The 17,958-nt window shown below is 43.1% G+C and overlaps 1 protein-coding gene across 1 annotated transcript; it reads left to right on the plus strand.

Moving 5' to 3' along the window:
* Window positions 1–5,962: 5,962 nt before the first annotated feature.
* Window positions 5,963–17,329, plus strand: gmnc (geminin coiled-coil domain containing). The gene is made up of 5 exons (XM_064982678.1): window positions 5,963–6,042; window positions 6,773–6,947; window positions 7,250–7,338; window positions 14,389–14,505; window positions 14,690–17,329. Exons 1-5 carry the CDS (start codon window positions 6,040–6,042, stop codon window positions 15,590–15,592), a joined length of 1,287 nt encoding a protein of 428 aa, XP_064838750.1. The 5' UTR covers window positions 5,963–6,039; the 3' UTR covers window positions 15,593–17,329.
* Window positions 17,330–17,958: the final 629 nt, after the last annotated feature.

The following is a 17,958-nucleotide window of genomic DNA, read 5'->3' on the forward strand; positions in this document are numbered from 1 at the left end:
GGTAAACAAAACCAAATCATGGATTGCAGTCAGACCTTGTCCATAGACTGCTTACAGCGTAAGGAAATCAATATGTAATTTGGATTAACTTTAAGGAGGTGGAGGGGCAGGGGAGGGGTGACTGAATCTGAGGACCTGACTGCTAACAATGGATATAAAGCAGTGTCCTGACTGTGGCCTCAACACTCCCCTCCATTTCCACTGTAAGACACACTTTCAGGATTCCCTGCTTGCGCACACATACACACACAGGCACACACGCACATACATGCGCACGCATGACTGCATACACAAAGCGACACATATACAAACATGCACACTCACACAATCACTCACTCACTCACTCGCACATACTGTAAGGGTGCCTTCAAACCAAAATGCATTAAACGGTTGTCTGAATCAGTGGTGTGGTGGGGTGCAAAGAAACGATTAGCTAGAAACGGTGTTCTACCTTTTAAACAATTATGATGGAAAAGGCATTGAGGTCAAAGTATGGATTTGGATGAGGAGAAGGGAGACTTTACCAGGGATAAGGGATGGATATGGGTATGAAAGACCAAAAAAAGTAAAGAAAACATGCAGCAACTTTTTGCATGTATTCATTATCACACCTTTGCTTGTATATAGTGACCAAACGGAATATACATTTTTCTGCGTACAGTACATTATTTCCACAGATATGTTGAAACAGACGATGTTGATAAAAACATTTCATTAAAGAAACTACATCTGTTACAGGTAGAGCAGTTAAGTTACTTTATGTAGCTCATTTTTGAGTCGGACAAGTACAGAAACATAATGATCCAAAATGATGCTGGCAGGAGGGCATAGGGCGGTGGTGGAGGGGAGAGGGACGAAAACAGTCATTAATTAAACACAAAGGCGCAATGACAACACTTTGGCCTTTTACTGCTAGTGGTTTATCTGGCACTAGTATAGCGCAAAGTGTCACAAAAAAATGCAGGGGATGTGCAGAGCCTGAGGTCTTGCCGTAATAGTCCCCAGCTTCTGACACTCATAGAGTATATTGCTCCCCACCAGGGTTCATTCTCCCACTTTCCTTCCTGCGTACCAATAATATCTACTTTCTTCTGCAGTATGCACTCATTCACTACTACCCATGAACCTAAAAGCATTGGATTGGTGGAGCCATAGGCTGGTGTTCCCACAAGTTGTAACGTGGGTCACATGTTCAGAATATGTGTGTATGATGACAGTCTGTTGTTTTGGATAAAGGCATCATAAATTACCATATTTGCAATGGTAGTACTAGTACTACTACATGAAAGGTTTCTAAACTCAGTTGCTTCAATTCAGTCAGATTTCCAAACAGGTACGTTGGCACGCACAGAAATCCTTTGGCTATGTATAGTTTTACTTCAATGGCAAATGGGAGGGGTGAGGATCTTAATCGGTGAGAGGGAAAAGAGGCAATGACGAGTGAAAGGAGAGAAGTTCTTATCCCTTTAATTGTCAGTTAGAGAGGATAGGAGTAAACACTAACACCCACGTCCCCCACCTCCTCCTCCTCCTTTGCCCCCCCTACTCCTCGCCACCCCTGGAACACTTCACAAAGTCACTCTAAAACCCTGCAATTAAGACAGAAAGGACCAGCAAAACCCTCGGTGCCCACTTCTCCTGCCAAAGCAAAGCTTTGGCGAAACAAAAACAGGTTTTCGCTGCCTGCACAGCCCCTCCTCCTCTCTGCAACACTGAAAACAAAACAAAACCACACAGAGGACCACACTTAAAGGGCATGTAGAAGCTATTTCTAAAGGCCAGAAACGTATGTAATAGTAACTTAAGGCACCCCAAGAAAACGTTCCAAAATTAAAAACTTAAAAACATTTTAATACGACTGTAATATTGTTCTAAAAGTCAGCTCTAACAAATCAGCTCTAACTTCGGACACAGTCCCACAGCGGCAGTCAGCATCACACAGTGAGGAAATAAAAATCCATGCTCACCCTTTATATACTTGTGAAAAAAAGCAAAAAACACTAGGTTAGTGATATGGAGCTAGCTAGCAATTGCATTTTTATTAACCAAGATGGCCAAGCTTTGCGTGGTAGCAGGGTGTAGCAACACTTGCTATGCAAATGTCAGTATGTCTCTATGGCCCGCAAATTAAACAGTTTGTAAAAAGTGGAATACATTTGTGAGAAGAAGGCGGGCGAATTTGGCATCTACTCTTCAATCTGCGAGGCACATTTCATCCTTGAGAACTTCCATGGCTATCAACAATGGAAGGAGGGCTACAGCAAAATGTTAGTTTTTTTCAAAGTAGATGCTGTCCATATCAACAACATGGCTGCAGCACCAGCAGAGACAGAACACTATAAGGGCTTCACCTGGTAAAATGAATGTGTCTGCCAGCTGTTGGTAACTAACGGCTGGTGCTGTCATTCTACAGATAGTACAAGCCTATGGGAAAAGAGCAATTTTGGTTGCGATGGAGGTCAATGTTTCTGTATAGAACCCTGTGGCTGGGGCTGAAACTGTGTGTGTGTGTCTATATGTGTGGATGGCGAGCTAAACCGAAATGGCCATGTATTCAATCGTGGATCTGGTGGCATTTCGGACAAAGGACACTCTCTTTAGAGAGATGGATTGTGAATTTTGCTCAATGGGAAAGTTAATTTCTGGAGCTTGACGCATAAGTTGTGTTTTGGGAGCTGATGGCTGTCTGCACTTGGGCTTACTGTGTGTATGGATGGCTCGTTGGATGGTGTCTGTAGTGCTGGGGGAGTTATCTATAGAGCCTTCTTGCGAGCTAAATTTAAATGTGACGCTTTGGTCATGGATCTGATCGCGGATCTGGGGTAATTCAGGAGAAGTCCCAGAGACAGGCTTTCTTTAGAGGGGTGGATTGTGGATTTTGATCAATGGGAGATTTATTTTTTTATCTAAGGATCAATGTTGTCACAGTTGCTTCTTGCTGAAGAGGCATCAGCTAACGTTAGCCTGCTATAGCTAGCTATCCTCTATCTCCGTTTCTGTTTATTTTTCTTTCTAGCTTTCAAAATAAGTGCGCTGGATTGTGTTTGTGTACTGCCATATGTCGATAACAGCTAAGATTGTCACTGGTATAGGCTAGTAAATAGCCTAAAGCTAGCCAGCTAGACAGTGATAGCTGCCAGCACAAACCAGGGAGAGAGGGAGGAGAGAATACACTTTCTGTTTCATCTGCTGCTGGCTTGATAACGTTCACTCAAATAGGTTTTTCCACATGTAATTAATTAAATTAGATTTTTATCCTATAAAGATTGCTATTGTGTAAATATGTTGTGAATAGTGTAGAAAAATCCTCACAGATGTATTCCATACTTAAACACATCAGCTTATCATGTACAGTAGGCTCACCATGTGAGTCATCAAAATGACCATTTTGCGTTTGGGCCTTTCCAGTAGACTTCGTGGTTTTACATGTGGGGAGGCAAACATTTGTAAACTAACAACACATTTTTCAAGTTAAAACCCATGTATATTAGTTAATATACAGCACCAACTACAATAATATCTGATACAATAGGATCCATTATATGCTACTGGTCTGAAACAAGGGTATGTGTGTGTGTGTGTGCGTGCGTGCCTGTCTGTCTGTCTGAAAAATAAAAAACAGAAATACCTTATTTACATAAGTGACATTCAGACCCTTTGCGATGAGCCTAGAAATTGAGATCAGGTGCATCCTGTTCCCATTGATCATCCTTGAGATGTTTCTACAACTTGATTGGAGTCCACCTGTGGTACATTCAATTGATTGGACATGATTTGGAAAGGCACACACCTGTACACACGGTCCCACAGTGGACAGTGGAGGTCAGAGCAAAAATCAAGCCATGGGTTCAAAGGAATTGTCTGTACAGCTCCGAGACAGGATTGCGTCGAAGCACAGATCTGGGGAAGGGTACCAAAAAATGTCTGCAGCATTGAAGGTCCCCAAGAACACAGTTGCCTCCATCATTCTTAAAAGGAAGAAGTTTGGAACCACCAAGACTCTTCATAGAGCTGGCCTCCTGGCCAAACTGAGCAATCGGGGGAGGGCCTTGCTTGGTCAGGGAGGTGAACAAGAACCCGATGGTCACTCAGATAGAGCTCCAGAGTTCCTCTGAGGAGATGGGAGAACCTTCCAGAAGGACAACCATCTCTGCAGCACTCCACCAATCAGACCTTTATGGTAGTGCGGCCAGAGGGAAGCCACTCCTCAGTAAAAGGCACATGACAGCCTGCTTGGATTTGCCAAAAGACACCTAAAGACTCTCAGACCATGAGAAACAAGATTCTCTGGTCTGAAGATACCAAGATTGAACTCTTTGGCCCGAATGCCAAGCGTCACTGGAGGAAATCATGGTGGTGGCAGCATCATGCTCTGGGAATGGTTTTAAGCGGCAGAGACTGGGAGACTAGTCAGGATCGAGGCAAGGATGAACGGAGCAAAGTACAGAGAGATCCTTGATGAAAACCTGCTCCAGAGTGCTCAGGACCTCAGACTGGGGCGAAAGTTCATCTTCCAACAGGACAATGACCCTAAGCACACAGCCAAGACAACGCAGCTGTCCTTGAGTGGCCCAGCCAGAGCCCAGACAAGAACTTGATTGAACATCTCTGGAGAGACTTGAAAATAGCTGTGCAGCGACGCTCCCCATCCAATATGACAGAGATTGAGAGGATCTGCAGAGAGAATGGGAGAAACTCCCCAAATACCGATGTGCCAACCTTGTAGCGTCATACCCAAGAAGACTCAAGGATGTAATCGCTGCCAAAGGTGCTTCAACAAAGTGCTTTGTAAAGGGCTTAGTTATGTGGCTTAGTTAGTGAATTCTTATGTAAATGTGATATTTCAGGGGGGTTTGTATATACATTTGCAAAAATGTCTAAAAGCCTGTTTTTGCTTTGTCATTAAGGGGTATTGTGTGTAAATTGATGAGGGGAAATGCAATAAGACTGTAATATAACAAAAATATGAACAAAGTCACGTGGTCTGAATACTTTCCGAATGCACTGTATGTGCAAATATAATCATGAGGTGTGAGGGTAATGATAATAAACATTACATAAACTAGATTGCTATGAATTGCAACCATTAAAGGTCATGAACAGTCAAAATCATATTTTTTTTAAACTTTTCAAACATCCTGCTGATAGTTAGCCATGAGAGAAACATTTATTTTCAGAATGACAGTTCAGGATATTTAAGCTATCATGCAATATGACACTGAGGATGGAATGTCTCACTAACTCATTCCTCATTCTCTGGAATATGTATGTAGCAACAGTCTATTGCTCAATTGATCTAATGCACAGTTGAAGCTAGAAATCATTTAGAAAATATACCACCAGCATCATTACAATAAATACAGTACACACCTATCCTCTTCCTCCTCCTTCCTCAAATATGCCCCTCCCTTCTCTCTCTCTCTTACCTCATGTCTCATACAATGCCATGTTAATGTGTCACTCAAAGGTATGTTCCTGTCTTTTAACTGCCAGTTGAGTTGAGGTGGGGGTATATGCATGTCTACCCATGACAGACGATTCATTCCCCATGTCTATCTGTTCTGGGTTTAAACATTAACTCTGCGCCATCCAATGGATGCAGTCCCGCGCACAGATGCCCTAAGATAATTTTTTATCTCTCCATCATATCTCCTTCTGAGCAGAATTACTTAATCATGAGGCTATATACTCATGCACCTTGCAAAATACAATGAGCATCAGTGTAGGCTATTACATTAAGAGACGTGCTTAACAACGCATCTTGATTCGTTCTTATTAAATGAAACAAGCGGCGCAGATGTGGATCACCAAGACTCCAACTGTCCAATATCACACGTCACACGTTTGACAGCTTTAGATCGTCAAATCAGATTGCTTGGAGAGAGGGGATAGAGCTCAGGCTTTACTGCTACTGCAAAATTAAGATTAGTTATAGTCTACTTACTCACCTCCCCCAACCCACGCAGCAGTTCTCCTTACAGGTTCGGAGCGTTCCCGGAGCCCCACACGCGCCCTACTCCGTGTGACCCTACCTTCACCATGGTGAGTGTCTTGGTCACATAATTTGACAGTTAAACATGTATGTATGTCTTGTTGTCCATTTTCTTAATAATATGGACTTTATTGTTGTGTTAGTGTTCATCAGCGCATGGTGACCATGATGCGTATTTTTACGCACAGTGTTCACCGGCAATTTGGTGCATTTGCAGATTTGCATGTGACTCGTTTGGTAAATAAATTTGATTAAAGTTTTGTAAAACAGCGTAGCCTACCTACAATGTGGACTGAAGTGCTGAGATTTTGTGAGCGGGAGTCATGATCGAGAATTTGCACAGTCTGGATAAGGCAGACGCAACAGGTAGATACATAGATCATGTTGATCGCTATAACTCTCGAGGAACTTTATCCGTATATCACATTACGGCATGAGAAATTATGGATTGCTTGTGGCGTTGATTTAATTATTCATTTATATTTACATCTGATAGTGTGTTTATTCAATCTGACTGTAATTCACATCAAATAAGGATGTTTCATCTAAGCTTCATTGAAGCCAATTTATTTAATAGTTCCATGCTAGAAAGTAAAAGAGACAGAGAGAGAGTTCACAATTTATCACCATTTATCACAATTAATCACATATGTCTGCATTAGGTGATGGACTATTCTCACAATTGATCATTATGAATATGTTATAATATACAATTACGACTTTTATTGATACACTTTCACTTTATTGATGAGGTATCCCTCCTGCCTATTTGTTTTACAGAGCACTGCCCTGACTTGTCAAGATCTGAGCTTTGTAGGGGGCCAACTCTACAACTGCCCTTACCCAGCCCCAACGTCGGCAGACAGTGTTGACGTTTCCACGGTGACTGTGGCCTCCTTTTGGGCCGCTGGTCCCCCGGACGACACAGCATGCCAGCACGAGCCAACACAGCGGGGTAAGTCTGTTGAAATTAAAATTTACTTCGCAGTGATATGCCAGGTTCAGCGCGAGCCTCCATGTGGCTGGCTCGTTTATCACTGGAATTTTCCTTATTTGGATAGCAGATAGTAGGATTGATTTAAAATCACATTTTAAGGCTTCTGTTTTTTTTTCTTCAAATTATTACTTTATTTTCTCTACTGTACACATTACTTACTCATTTAGGCCCAGCTATCACAGGCCTTTGCTGCTATTTGCTGCTATTATTGTTGTATTTCTGATATTTAGGGCAATGTCTCTGTTTTCTCTCTAAACTAGAACTCTACTCTTGTTTGGACTTTGGGACCTCTCGACCTGACCCAATCTGGACTGACCACCTGTCACCACATTTGCAGAGAAACAAGCAGGTAGCTATTTACACTAACAAAACTGGATAGTTTCTTCAGGTGCTACCTGTGTGCAGGGGCATAGGTGTTACCTGTGTACAGGGGCATAGGACCAAAGGGACAGACGGGACATCTCCCCCCAATGTTAGAAGCAGGTCAAATGCCCCCCATCTCAATAATAAAATAAATACAGCAATTCACAATACTTTTTTAAAATGTTTGTTTCTCACCAGATTCATTGAATAACTTTTATTTTGAAAAGGCCTCTGCTGCTGGAATGTGAGTCACTTCCCCCACCTCCACTGACTGCTTCATTCTCACTCTCGGTTAATACAAGCATTGTGGCAGTGTGTGAGTGAGAGAAGAATCACTGTGCAGCACCAACATCATTGCTCACCGCACTTGGAAAAGTAATTGTTGTTGGCATCAACAAAGTACGTTTAAGTAAAAAGTGTACAAAAGGGCCGAATAATGGTGCTGGAGACGATGGCTATGGTTTACGTGCTCATAACCAACTGTGCTATTTTTTTAATATATATTTTTTTTAACTTATTTTGAACATAATGTTGCTGCTGCCGTCTTTTATGACCAAAAATAACTTCTGGGTTTCAGAACAGCGATTACTCACCTCAAACTGGAAGAAGCTTTTTCCTTTAACGAGTCCGACACGAATGATATACTACTTTCTAGGGAACAGGCCCAAATCCCCATCATTTGCGTGAAAAAAAGACGGATTAGAGGGGGACGGAGGTCAGGCTGCCTTCAGAGAATTCGTAGGTGAGCAAGTAAACCCCCACTTCCATCCGTTATATTGGCCAACGTGCAATTATTGGTAAATAAAATTGATGAACTACAATCAAGATTAGCCTACCAACGGGACATTAAAAACTGTAATAATTTATGTTTCACCGAGTGGCTGAATGACAACACAGATAATATGGAGCTGGCAGGATTTTCCACGCACCGGCAAAACAGAGAAGCTACGTCTGGTAAGATGAGGGGTGGGGTTGTGTGTATATTTGTCAATAACAGCTGGTGCGCAATGTCTAATATTAACCATGCACCGGCAAAACAGAGAAGCTATGTCTTGTAAGACGAGGGGTGTGGTCGTGTGTCTATTTGTCAGCTGGTGCGCGATGTCTAATATTAAAGAAGGCTCGAGGTATTGCTCGCCTGAGTTAGGGTACCTTATAATAAGCTGTCGACCACACTATCTACCAAGAGAGTTCTTGGGCGGCAGTGTAGCCTAGTGGTTAGAGCGTTGGACTAGTAACCGGAAGTTTGAGAGTTCAAACCCCCGAGCTGACAAGGTACAAATCTGTCATTCTGCCCCTGAACAGGCAGTTAACCCACTGTTCCCAGGCCGTCAATGAAAATAAGAATTTGTTCTTAACTGACTTGCCTGGGTAAATTTAAAAAAATCTATATTATTCGTAGCCGTCTATTTACCATCACGAACCGATGCTGGCACTAAGAACTCACTCAACCAACTTTATAAGGCCAAAAGCAAACAAGAAAATGCTCATCCAGTGGCGGCAATCCTAGTGGCTTTAATGCAGGCAAACTTAAATCCGTTTTACCTCATTTCTACCAGCATGTCACATGTGCAACCAGAGGAAAAAATACTCTAGACCACCTTTACTTCTCACACAGAGATGCATACAAAGCTCTCCCCCGCCCTCCACTTGGCAAATATGACCATAATTCTATCCTCCTGATTCCTGCTTACAAGCAAAAACCTAAATCAGGAAGTACCAGTGACTCACTCAATACGGAAGTGGTCAGATAACGCGGATGTTACGCTACAGGACCATTTTACTAGCAAAGACTGGAATAAGTTTCCAGATTCATCCAATGGCATTGAGGTGTATACCACCTCAAATCAAATCAAACTTTATTTGTCACATGCACCGAATACAAATCAAATTAAATGTATTTATATAGCCCTTCTTACATCAGCTGATATCTCAAGGTGCTGAAACCCAGCCTAAAACCTATAAACAGCAAACAATGCAGGTGAAGGAGCACGGTGGCTAGGAAAAACTCCCTAGAAAGGCCAAAACCTAGGAAGAAACAATGAGAGGAACCCGGCTATGAGGGGTGGCCAGTTCTCTTCTGGCTGTGCCAGGTGGAGATTATAACAGAACATGGCCAAGATGTTCAAATGTTCATAAATGACCAGCATGGTCATATAATAATAATCACAGTAGTTGTCGAGGGTGCAACAGGTCAGCACCTCAGGAATAACTGTCAGTTGGCTTTTCATAGCTGATCATTGAGAGTATCTCTACCGCTCCTGCTGTCTCTAGAGAGTTGAAAACAGCAGGTCTGGGACAGGTAGCACATCCAGTGAACAGGTCAGGGTTCCATAGCCGCAGGCAGAACAGTTGACACTGGAGCAGCAGCAAGGCCAAGCGGACTGGGGACAGCAAGGAGTCATCATGTCAGTTAGTCCTGAGGCATGGTCCTAGGACTCAGGTCCTCCGAGAGAGAGAAATAAAGAGAGAAAGAAAGAAAGAAAGAAAGAGAATTAGAGAGAGCATACTTAAATTCACACAGGACACCGGATAAGACAGGAGAAATACTCCAGATATAACAGACTGACCCTAGCACCCCGACACATAAACTCCTACCGCATAAATACTGGAGGCTGAAACCGGAGGGGTCAGGAGACATTGTGGCCCCATCCGATGGTACCCCCGGACAGGGCCAAACAGGCAGGATATAACCCCACCCACTTTGCCAAAGCACAGCCCCCACATCACTAGAGGGATATCGTCAACCACCAACTTACCATCCTGAGACAAGGCCGAGTATAGCCCACAGAGATCAATGCCACAGCACAACCCAAGGGGGGGCGCCAACCCAGACAGGAAGACCACATCAGTGACTCAACCCACTCAAGTGACGCACCCCTCCTAGGGACGGCATGGAAGAGCACCAGTAAGCCAGTGACTAAGCCCCTGTAATAGGGTTAGAGGAAGAGAATCCCAGTGGAGAGAAGGGAACCAGCCAGGCAGAGACAGCAAGGGCAGTTCGTTGCTCCAGTGCCTTTCCATTCACCTTCACCTGGGCCAGACTACACTCAATCATAGGACCTACTGAAGAGATGAGTCTTCAATAAAGACTTAAATGTTGAGACCGAGTCTGCGTCTCTCATATTGGTAGTGAGACCATTCCATACAAATGGAGCTCTATAGGAGAAAGCCCTGCCTCCAGCTGTTTGGTTAGAAATTCTAGGGACAATCTTGTGACCGTAGCGTACGTGTATGTACGGCAGGACCAAATCGGAAAGATGGGTAGGAGCAAGCCCATGTAATGCTTGGTAGGTTAGCAGTAAAACCTTGAAATCAGCTCTTGCCTTAACAGGAAGCCAGTGTAGGGAGGCTAGCACTGGAGTAATATGAACACATTTTTTGGTTCTAGTCAGGATTCTAGCAGCCATATTTAATGCTAACTGAAGTTTATTTAGTGCTTTTTCCGGGTAGCCGGAAAGTAGAGCACTGCAGTAGTCTAACCTAGAAGTGACGAAAGCATGGATACATATTTCTGCATCATTTTTGGACAGAAAATGTAGGATTTTTGCAATGTTACGTAGATGGAAAAAAACTGTCCCTGAAACAGTCTTGATATGTTCGTCAAAAGAGAGATCAGGGTCCAGAGTAATGGTGAGGCCCTTCACAGTTTTACTTGAGACGACTGTACAACCATCAAGATTAATTGTAAGATTCAACAGAACATCTATTTGTTTCTTGGGACCTAGAACAAGCATCTCTGTTTTGTCCTAGTTTGAAAGTAGAAAGTTTGCAGCCATCCACTTCCTTATGTCTGAAACACAGGCCTCCAGCGAAGGCAATTTTGGGGCTTCACCATGTTTCATTGAAATGTACAGCTATGTGTCACCCGCATAGCAGTGAAAGTTAACATTATGTTTCCAAATGACATCACCAAGAGGTAAAATATATAGTGAAAACAATAGTGGTCCTAAAACGGAACCTTTAGGAATACCGATATTTACAGTTGAAACCATCCACAGAGACAAACTGATATCTTTCCGACAGATAAGATCTAAACCAGGCCAGAACTTGTCTGTGTAGACCAATTTGGGCTTCCTATTTCTCCAAAAGCATGTGGTGATCGATGGCAGCACTAAGCAGCACTAAGGTCTAGGACCACAAGGACAAATGCAGAGCCTCGGTCTGACGCCATTAAAAGGTAATTTACCACGTTCACAAGTGCAGTCTCAGTGCAATGATGGGGTCTAAAACCAGACTGAAGCATTTCGTATACATTGTTTGTCTTCAGAATACAACAAGTGTAGACCTTACCGTGAAATGCTTACTTAGAAGCTTTTAAACAACAGTGCAGTTCAAGAAGAGTTAAGAAAATATTTACCAAATTAACTAAAGCAAAAAATAAAAATAAGTTACACAGTAACACTCAGTTTTATGCTCGCTTCGAGGCAAGCAACACTGAAGCATGCATGAAAGCACTAGCTGTTCTGGACGACTGTGTGATAACGCTCTCGATAGCCGATGTGAGTAAGACCTATAAACAGGTCAACATTCACAAAGCCGCGGGGCCAGACAGATTACCAGGACGTGCACTCAAAGCATGCGCGGACCAACTAGCAAGTGTCTTCACTGACATTTTCAACCTCTCCCTGACAGAGTAATACCTACATGTAATACCTACATGTTTCAAGTTAAATCTGGACCCCTACAAGTCAGCCGGGCTAGACAATCTGGACCCTCTCTTTCTAAAATTATCTGCCAAAATTGTTGCAATTACTAGCCTGTTCCACCTCTCTTTCGAAAAGTCTGAGCTCCCTAAAGATTGAAAAGCTGCCGCGGTCATCCCCCTCTTCAAAGGGGGAGACACTCTAGACCCAAACTGCTACAGACCTATATCTATCCTACCCTGCCTTTCTAAGGTCTTCGAAAGCCAAGTTAACAAACATATTACTGACCATTTCGAATCCTACTGTACCTTCTCCGCTATTCAATCTGGTTTCCGAGCTGGTCATGGCTGCACCTCAGCCACGCTCAAGGTCCTAAACGATATCATAACCGCCATCGATAAGAGACAATACTGTGCAGCCGTATTCATCGACCTGACCAAGGCTTTCGACTCTGTCAATCATCACGTTCTTATCGGCAGACTCAACAGCCTTGGTTTCTCACATGACTGCCTCGCCTGGTTCACCAACTACTTCTCTGATAGAGTTCAGTGTGTCAAATCGGAGGGCCTGTTGTCCGGACATCTGGCAGTCTCTATGGGGTGCCACAGAGTTCATTTCTCGGGCCAACTCTCTTTTCTGTATACATCAATGATGTCACTCTTGCTGCTGGTGATTCTCTGATCCACCTCTACGCAGACGACACCATTCTGTATACTTCTGGCCCTTCTTTGAGCACTGTGTTAACTAACCTCCAGACGAGCTTCAATGCCATACAACTCTACCTAGGTGTATGGTTAGACTGTAAACTCTCCTTCCAGACTCACATTAAGCATCTCCAATCCAAAATTCAATTTAGAATCGGCTTCCTATTTCACTCATGCTGCCAAACATACCCTCGTAAAACTGACTATCCGAGCGATCCTCGACTTCGGCGATGTCATTTACAAAATAGCCCCCAACACTCTACTCAGCAAATTGGAGGCAGTCTATCACAGTGTCATCGCTTTTGTCACCAAAGCCCCATATACTACCCACCACTGAGACCTGTACGCTCTCGTTGGCTGGCCCTCGCTTCATACTCGTCGCCAAACCAGCTGGCTCCAGGTCGTCTACAAGTATTTTCTAGGTAAAGTCCCGCCTTATCACAGCTCACTGGTCACCATAGCAGCACCCACCCGTAGCACGCGCTCCAGCAGGTACATTTCACTAGTCACCCCAAAAGCCAATTCCTCCTTTGGCCGCCATTCCTTCCAGTTCTCTGCTGCCAATGACTGGAACGAACTGCAAAAATCACTGAAGCTGGAGACTCATATCTCCCTCACTAACTTTAAGCGCCAGCTGTCAGAGCAGCTCACAGATCACTGCACCTGTACATAGCACATCTGTAATTAGCCCATCCAACTACCTCATCCCCATACTGTATTATTACATTTTTTTGGGGTCCTTTGCACCCCAGTATCTCTACTTGCACCTTCATCTTCTGCACATCTATCACTCCAGTGTTTAATTGCTATATTGTAATTACTTCGCCACTATGGCCTATTTACTGCCTTACGTCCCTTATCTTACCTCATTTGCACACACTGTATGTAGACTACTGTATTATTGACTGTATGTTTGTTTATTCCATGTGTAACTCTGTGTTGTTGTATGTGTCAAACTGCTTTGCTTTATCTTGGCCAGGTCGCAGTTGTAAATGAGAACTTATTCTCAACTAGCCTACCTGGTTAAAACAAGGTTAAATAAAAAAAATAAAAAGAGGTCTCCACTTGTTGTATTCGGCGCATTTTACAAAGTTTGATTTGATTAGTATGAATGTGAATAAACTTTGATATGTTGGAATGAACATGAGCTTTCTCCTGGGTAGTAGCTAGTTCGAATTTACATTTAAGGTTTTAGTCATTTTTAGTTGTGTCATGTTTTATCTAACTAGCTAATGCTAGGTTTAATCTAACTAGCTAACTTCTGGTTGTGTGAAAAACTGATAGTTAATCTAGGCAGCTCTCTAAACATGTAGTAATCTTGTCCGAATAACGACCTCCAGGTGGCCCCCATTGATTTTGCCAGTCACTTTCACTCAGATATCATTAAAATGACAAAAGTCATGGCAAAATGTGTAGAATTGCAGGAAATTAGCTTTAAAACCACAAATATTGTTTCTCCACCCCATGGCAAAATGTGTAGAATTGCAGGAAATGTGTTATAACAAAATGTGTCGAATTGCAGGAAATTCACTTTAAAACCACATTTTTTTCATTTTGCCGTCAAGAGTGGGGCCACTAAAATGGATTTTTCATCATCTTCTTCTTCTTCTTCAAATGAGTAAATAAAATAATGAATATATAATTTGTACTGCAAATACTTACACATTTGTCTTTTATTTTCCTAAGCTTCAAGACACGTTGATACAGAGAGAGGGGGAACTGGCAAGACTGCATGAGGAAAATAACAAACTCAAAGAATTCTTAAACTCTTCATTTGTGAAAACATTGGAGGAAAAAACAAAGGTAATTACTTCATAATCAAAGATTATTCATGACTGATTGATTGATTCATTTCAGCTGAATTTATCTCTAGTTATCTCTAAATCTAGCATAATAAGTGTGCCCTTTGTAAAGCCCAATTTCCCAGTTTACAGAGGTGTAGTTTCTCTCAAACAGCCTCCTTACTTGTGTTTCTCCTTTTCCATAGAGACTTCTCTCTGCTCAGAGTGGCGATAGGAGGAGGAACCGGAAGCGGAATTCCGAAATCCAGAATCTGCATGGTGTTGGAGAATTCCGGAACCTCAGTGCCAGTCAGCTTCTCCTTGGTTCTCAGGTGAAACGGACCTGCCGGAACTTGTCCCTGCAGTTCTGTTCAGAAGAGGAGCTAGCCAGCACCCCACCTGTGGACATGTGGATCCTGCAGACCTTGGGCCTGAAGGATGAGGACACCATCGATACAACATCCACTGAATACAGCTTTAACTCCTCCATTGACTCCCTCACCAAATGCAGCACCATCACAGACTCCTCTGGTGACTACTGCCAAACAACCGATCATAAATCCACCGCTTATGACACACCTACTGATGGCCCTGGTCATGGTGCCAGTGTAGGACTGTACACTGATTACTGCTTTAACACCAACAGTGACTACAGTGTCTCTACAGACTCCGTCTCTAACTTTACTGGAACTGTGCCCTCTACTCCATACAGCCCTAGCATAGAAGTCACCCCCAATTTCCAGGCCACCCCTTATGAAGCCCCACTGCCCCAATTAGTCAACACTCTCTCGTCAATTGACCCAATACAGCCATTCAGGCCCATCTTAGCCTCCTCTCCCAACCTGTCTCAGGACAGTAGTCCAGGGCTGTACCACACTCCCAGCCCTCACTACCGTAGCCCCTCCAGTCCTGTAGGGGGTGATGTGACGACTCAGTACCCTGAACTGTCTACCCCACGTGGCCGGACAGAGCTAGCTTTCAGCATGTCCTTAAACTCTTCCAGCAGCGTCAGACTCAAGACACACAGCTTTCCTCAGGGACAGGCCTTCGTCCGCAAGGACACCCTGGGAGGCTGGAACTTCACCTGGGTCCCCAAACAAGGCCCGTAAGCCTCATTTATATCCTACGGACAGACGCAAGAACTACAATAAGCTATGCAAAATAGCGACCCTGCGTAGTTGCGTAGCAAGAATAAGCAAATGTGCAGCCCCGTGATTTGTAACAAGATGCAAATAACTAGACGCAAATACGCAGGATCACAATTTTGCTTAGGTAACTATATTTGTGCATAGGCCTGAAGGAAAAGCATAAGAGGTAGCTAGCTGCTAATCCAAAGGACGATGGATAACTTGCTGTTCTAAAAGAGAGAATGACTGCCACAGAGACAATTGCCCTTGTTGCGATAAAACACTGTTAACCGTAGAAAAGTAAAACACTGCCCTGTACCCTTCAGCTGCATACACATAACTGGAAAAAACAGCCTTAAAGCAGCAGTTTGGCAAAGTCACACTGCCTAGTGCTTACAGCCTTGAGTACTTTGAACACTTCATCTGTACTGTAGAAGAACAACACAATGTTTACAGATAGTAAACAGGTTGTAAAATGTAGCCTGTAGAAGTTGATAAAATTTACCTCTAAGCTATAACAATGTTATTAATGAGACATTAATAATACAGCTGCCTGACAAAAGTGCCCGACAGAAGTCTACTAGTTTAAATTGAATGTTTAAATAATGCTACTACATATTAACCCTACTTTGAGTGTCAATGATGTTATAGGGAACAGAGTTTTTCTTAGTCAGTTAAAATGGTCTGTAAAAACTTGTGATGCTAGCAATCAGGGCTCAATCAAATATGGCACAGTATCTGACCAGTACCCAAGGTCACGCTCCCTAGATTTACACTAATGGATATACTAATTTGACCAAAAGTATGTGGACGCCTGATCGTCAAACATCTCATTCAAAAATCATGGGGATTAATGTGGAGTGGGTCTCCCTTTTGCTGCATAAACAGCGTCCACACTTCTGGGAAGGCTTTCCACTAGACGTTGGAACATTGCTGCGGGGACTTGCTTCCATTCAGTCACGAGCATTAGTGAGGATGGGCACTGATGTTAGGCGATTAGGCCTGGCTCGCAGTCGGCGTTCCAATTCATACCAAAGGTGTTCGATGGGGTTGAGGTCAGGGCTTTACACCACTCCAGCAAGCTTTACACCACTCCAGCCGTGACTTGGCATTGCGCATGGTGATTTTAGGCTTGTGTGCGTTTACTCGACCATGGAAACCCATTTCATGATGAAGAGTTCTTGTGCTGATGTTGCTTCCAGAGGCATTTTGGAACTCGGTGGTGAGTGTTGCAACCGAGGACAGACGTTGTTGCTCCTGTACGTTTCCACTTCACAATAACAGCCCTTACAGTTGAACGAAGCAGCTCTAGCAGGGCAGAAATTTGACAAGCTGACTTGTTGGAAAAGTGTCATCCTATGACGGTGCCACGTTGAAAGTTACTGAGCTCTTCAGTAAGGCCATTCTACTGCCAATGTTTGTCTATGGAGAATGCTTGGCTGTGTGCTGAATCCAGTAATTTGAAGGGGTGTCCACATACTTTTGTATATAAAGTGTATCTATGGTGTATATATCTAGGGAGCTTTTCCAGGTGTTTGAAAAAAAACTGGTCCTACTGAAAGCGTCTTACACACTGCCGACAAAAACTAGAGTAAAATGTGCCCTTCCAGTCACTACAAACCCCTGTAATACACTGTCTCTTGAGTTTATATGTACACAATGTGATTTTATAATTTTGTAAGTTGACCTGAGTTTGTGATCAAAAAAATAATTACTGATTAGCAATTTTCTCTGTGAATTTTGTTCCACATACTTTGACATAATCTATTTTAAAGCCAGTTTGATCACATTTCACACGCTTTTTTGAAACCCTTTATCCCATGATGGTGATGGTTTTAGATTTAGCCACTGTACAAGAGTGGTCTTCACAGGACCAGTGGGATCCGCATCTTTTCATTGCTCAACCCCTTTACACTTTTTTTGTGGATATGATTCCTTTTCTCTCTTGAACCTTTTTTCATATGGCTCATTGGCTAATTATCATGTCTTGTAGGCAGTATGTGTGTTTGAACTGCATCAATGCTGAACAAGCTGAGTAAAAATGTTGTCATAAGACTAGTTTGAGAACCAATAGATTGCACCAAGACAAGTCGTCTGAAACTTAATGGCATAAGGATGGAACAAAGTCCTTGGACTTCAGATTGAGATATAGTCGCACCAAGCCAACCATTTTTTGTGAAGGAATGGTGCAGTCAAATTCACATATGTTTTGGTTATTGGATAGAACAGACATATATAGAAACAATAGAGCAGACAGTGTGCAGAAATAGCAGTGGGCTGGATTCGAACCCATGCTGCAGGGTTATACATGATCAGAAGGAGTCTGCATAGACAGCTAGACCACCCTA

Source organism: Oncorhynchus masou, chromosome 13 (genome assembly GCF_036934945.1).
Source record: "Oncorhynchus masou masou isolate Uvic2021 chromosome 13, UVic_Omas_1.1, whole genome shotgun sequence".
Lineage (NCBI taxonomy): Eukaryota > Metazoa > Chordata > Actinopteri > Salmoniformes > Salmonidae > Oncorhynchus > Oncorhynchus masou.

What these genes read in the sequence shown, in the direction of transcription:
- gmnc (XM_064982678.1), top strand. An exon ending in GCACGAGCCAACACAGCGGG is followed by an intron (nt 6,948 to 7,249) that starts GTAAGTCTGTTG and finishes TCTCTAAACTAG; the next exon opens with AACTCTACTCTTGTTTGGAC. An exon ending in ATTTGCAGAGAAACAAGCAG is followed by an intron (nt 7,339 to 14,388) that starts GTAGCTATTTAC and finishes TATTTTCCTAAG; the next exon opens with CTTCAAGACACGTTGATACA.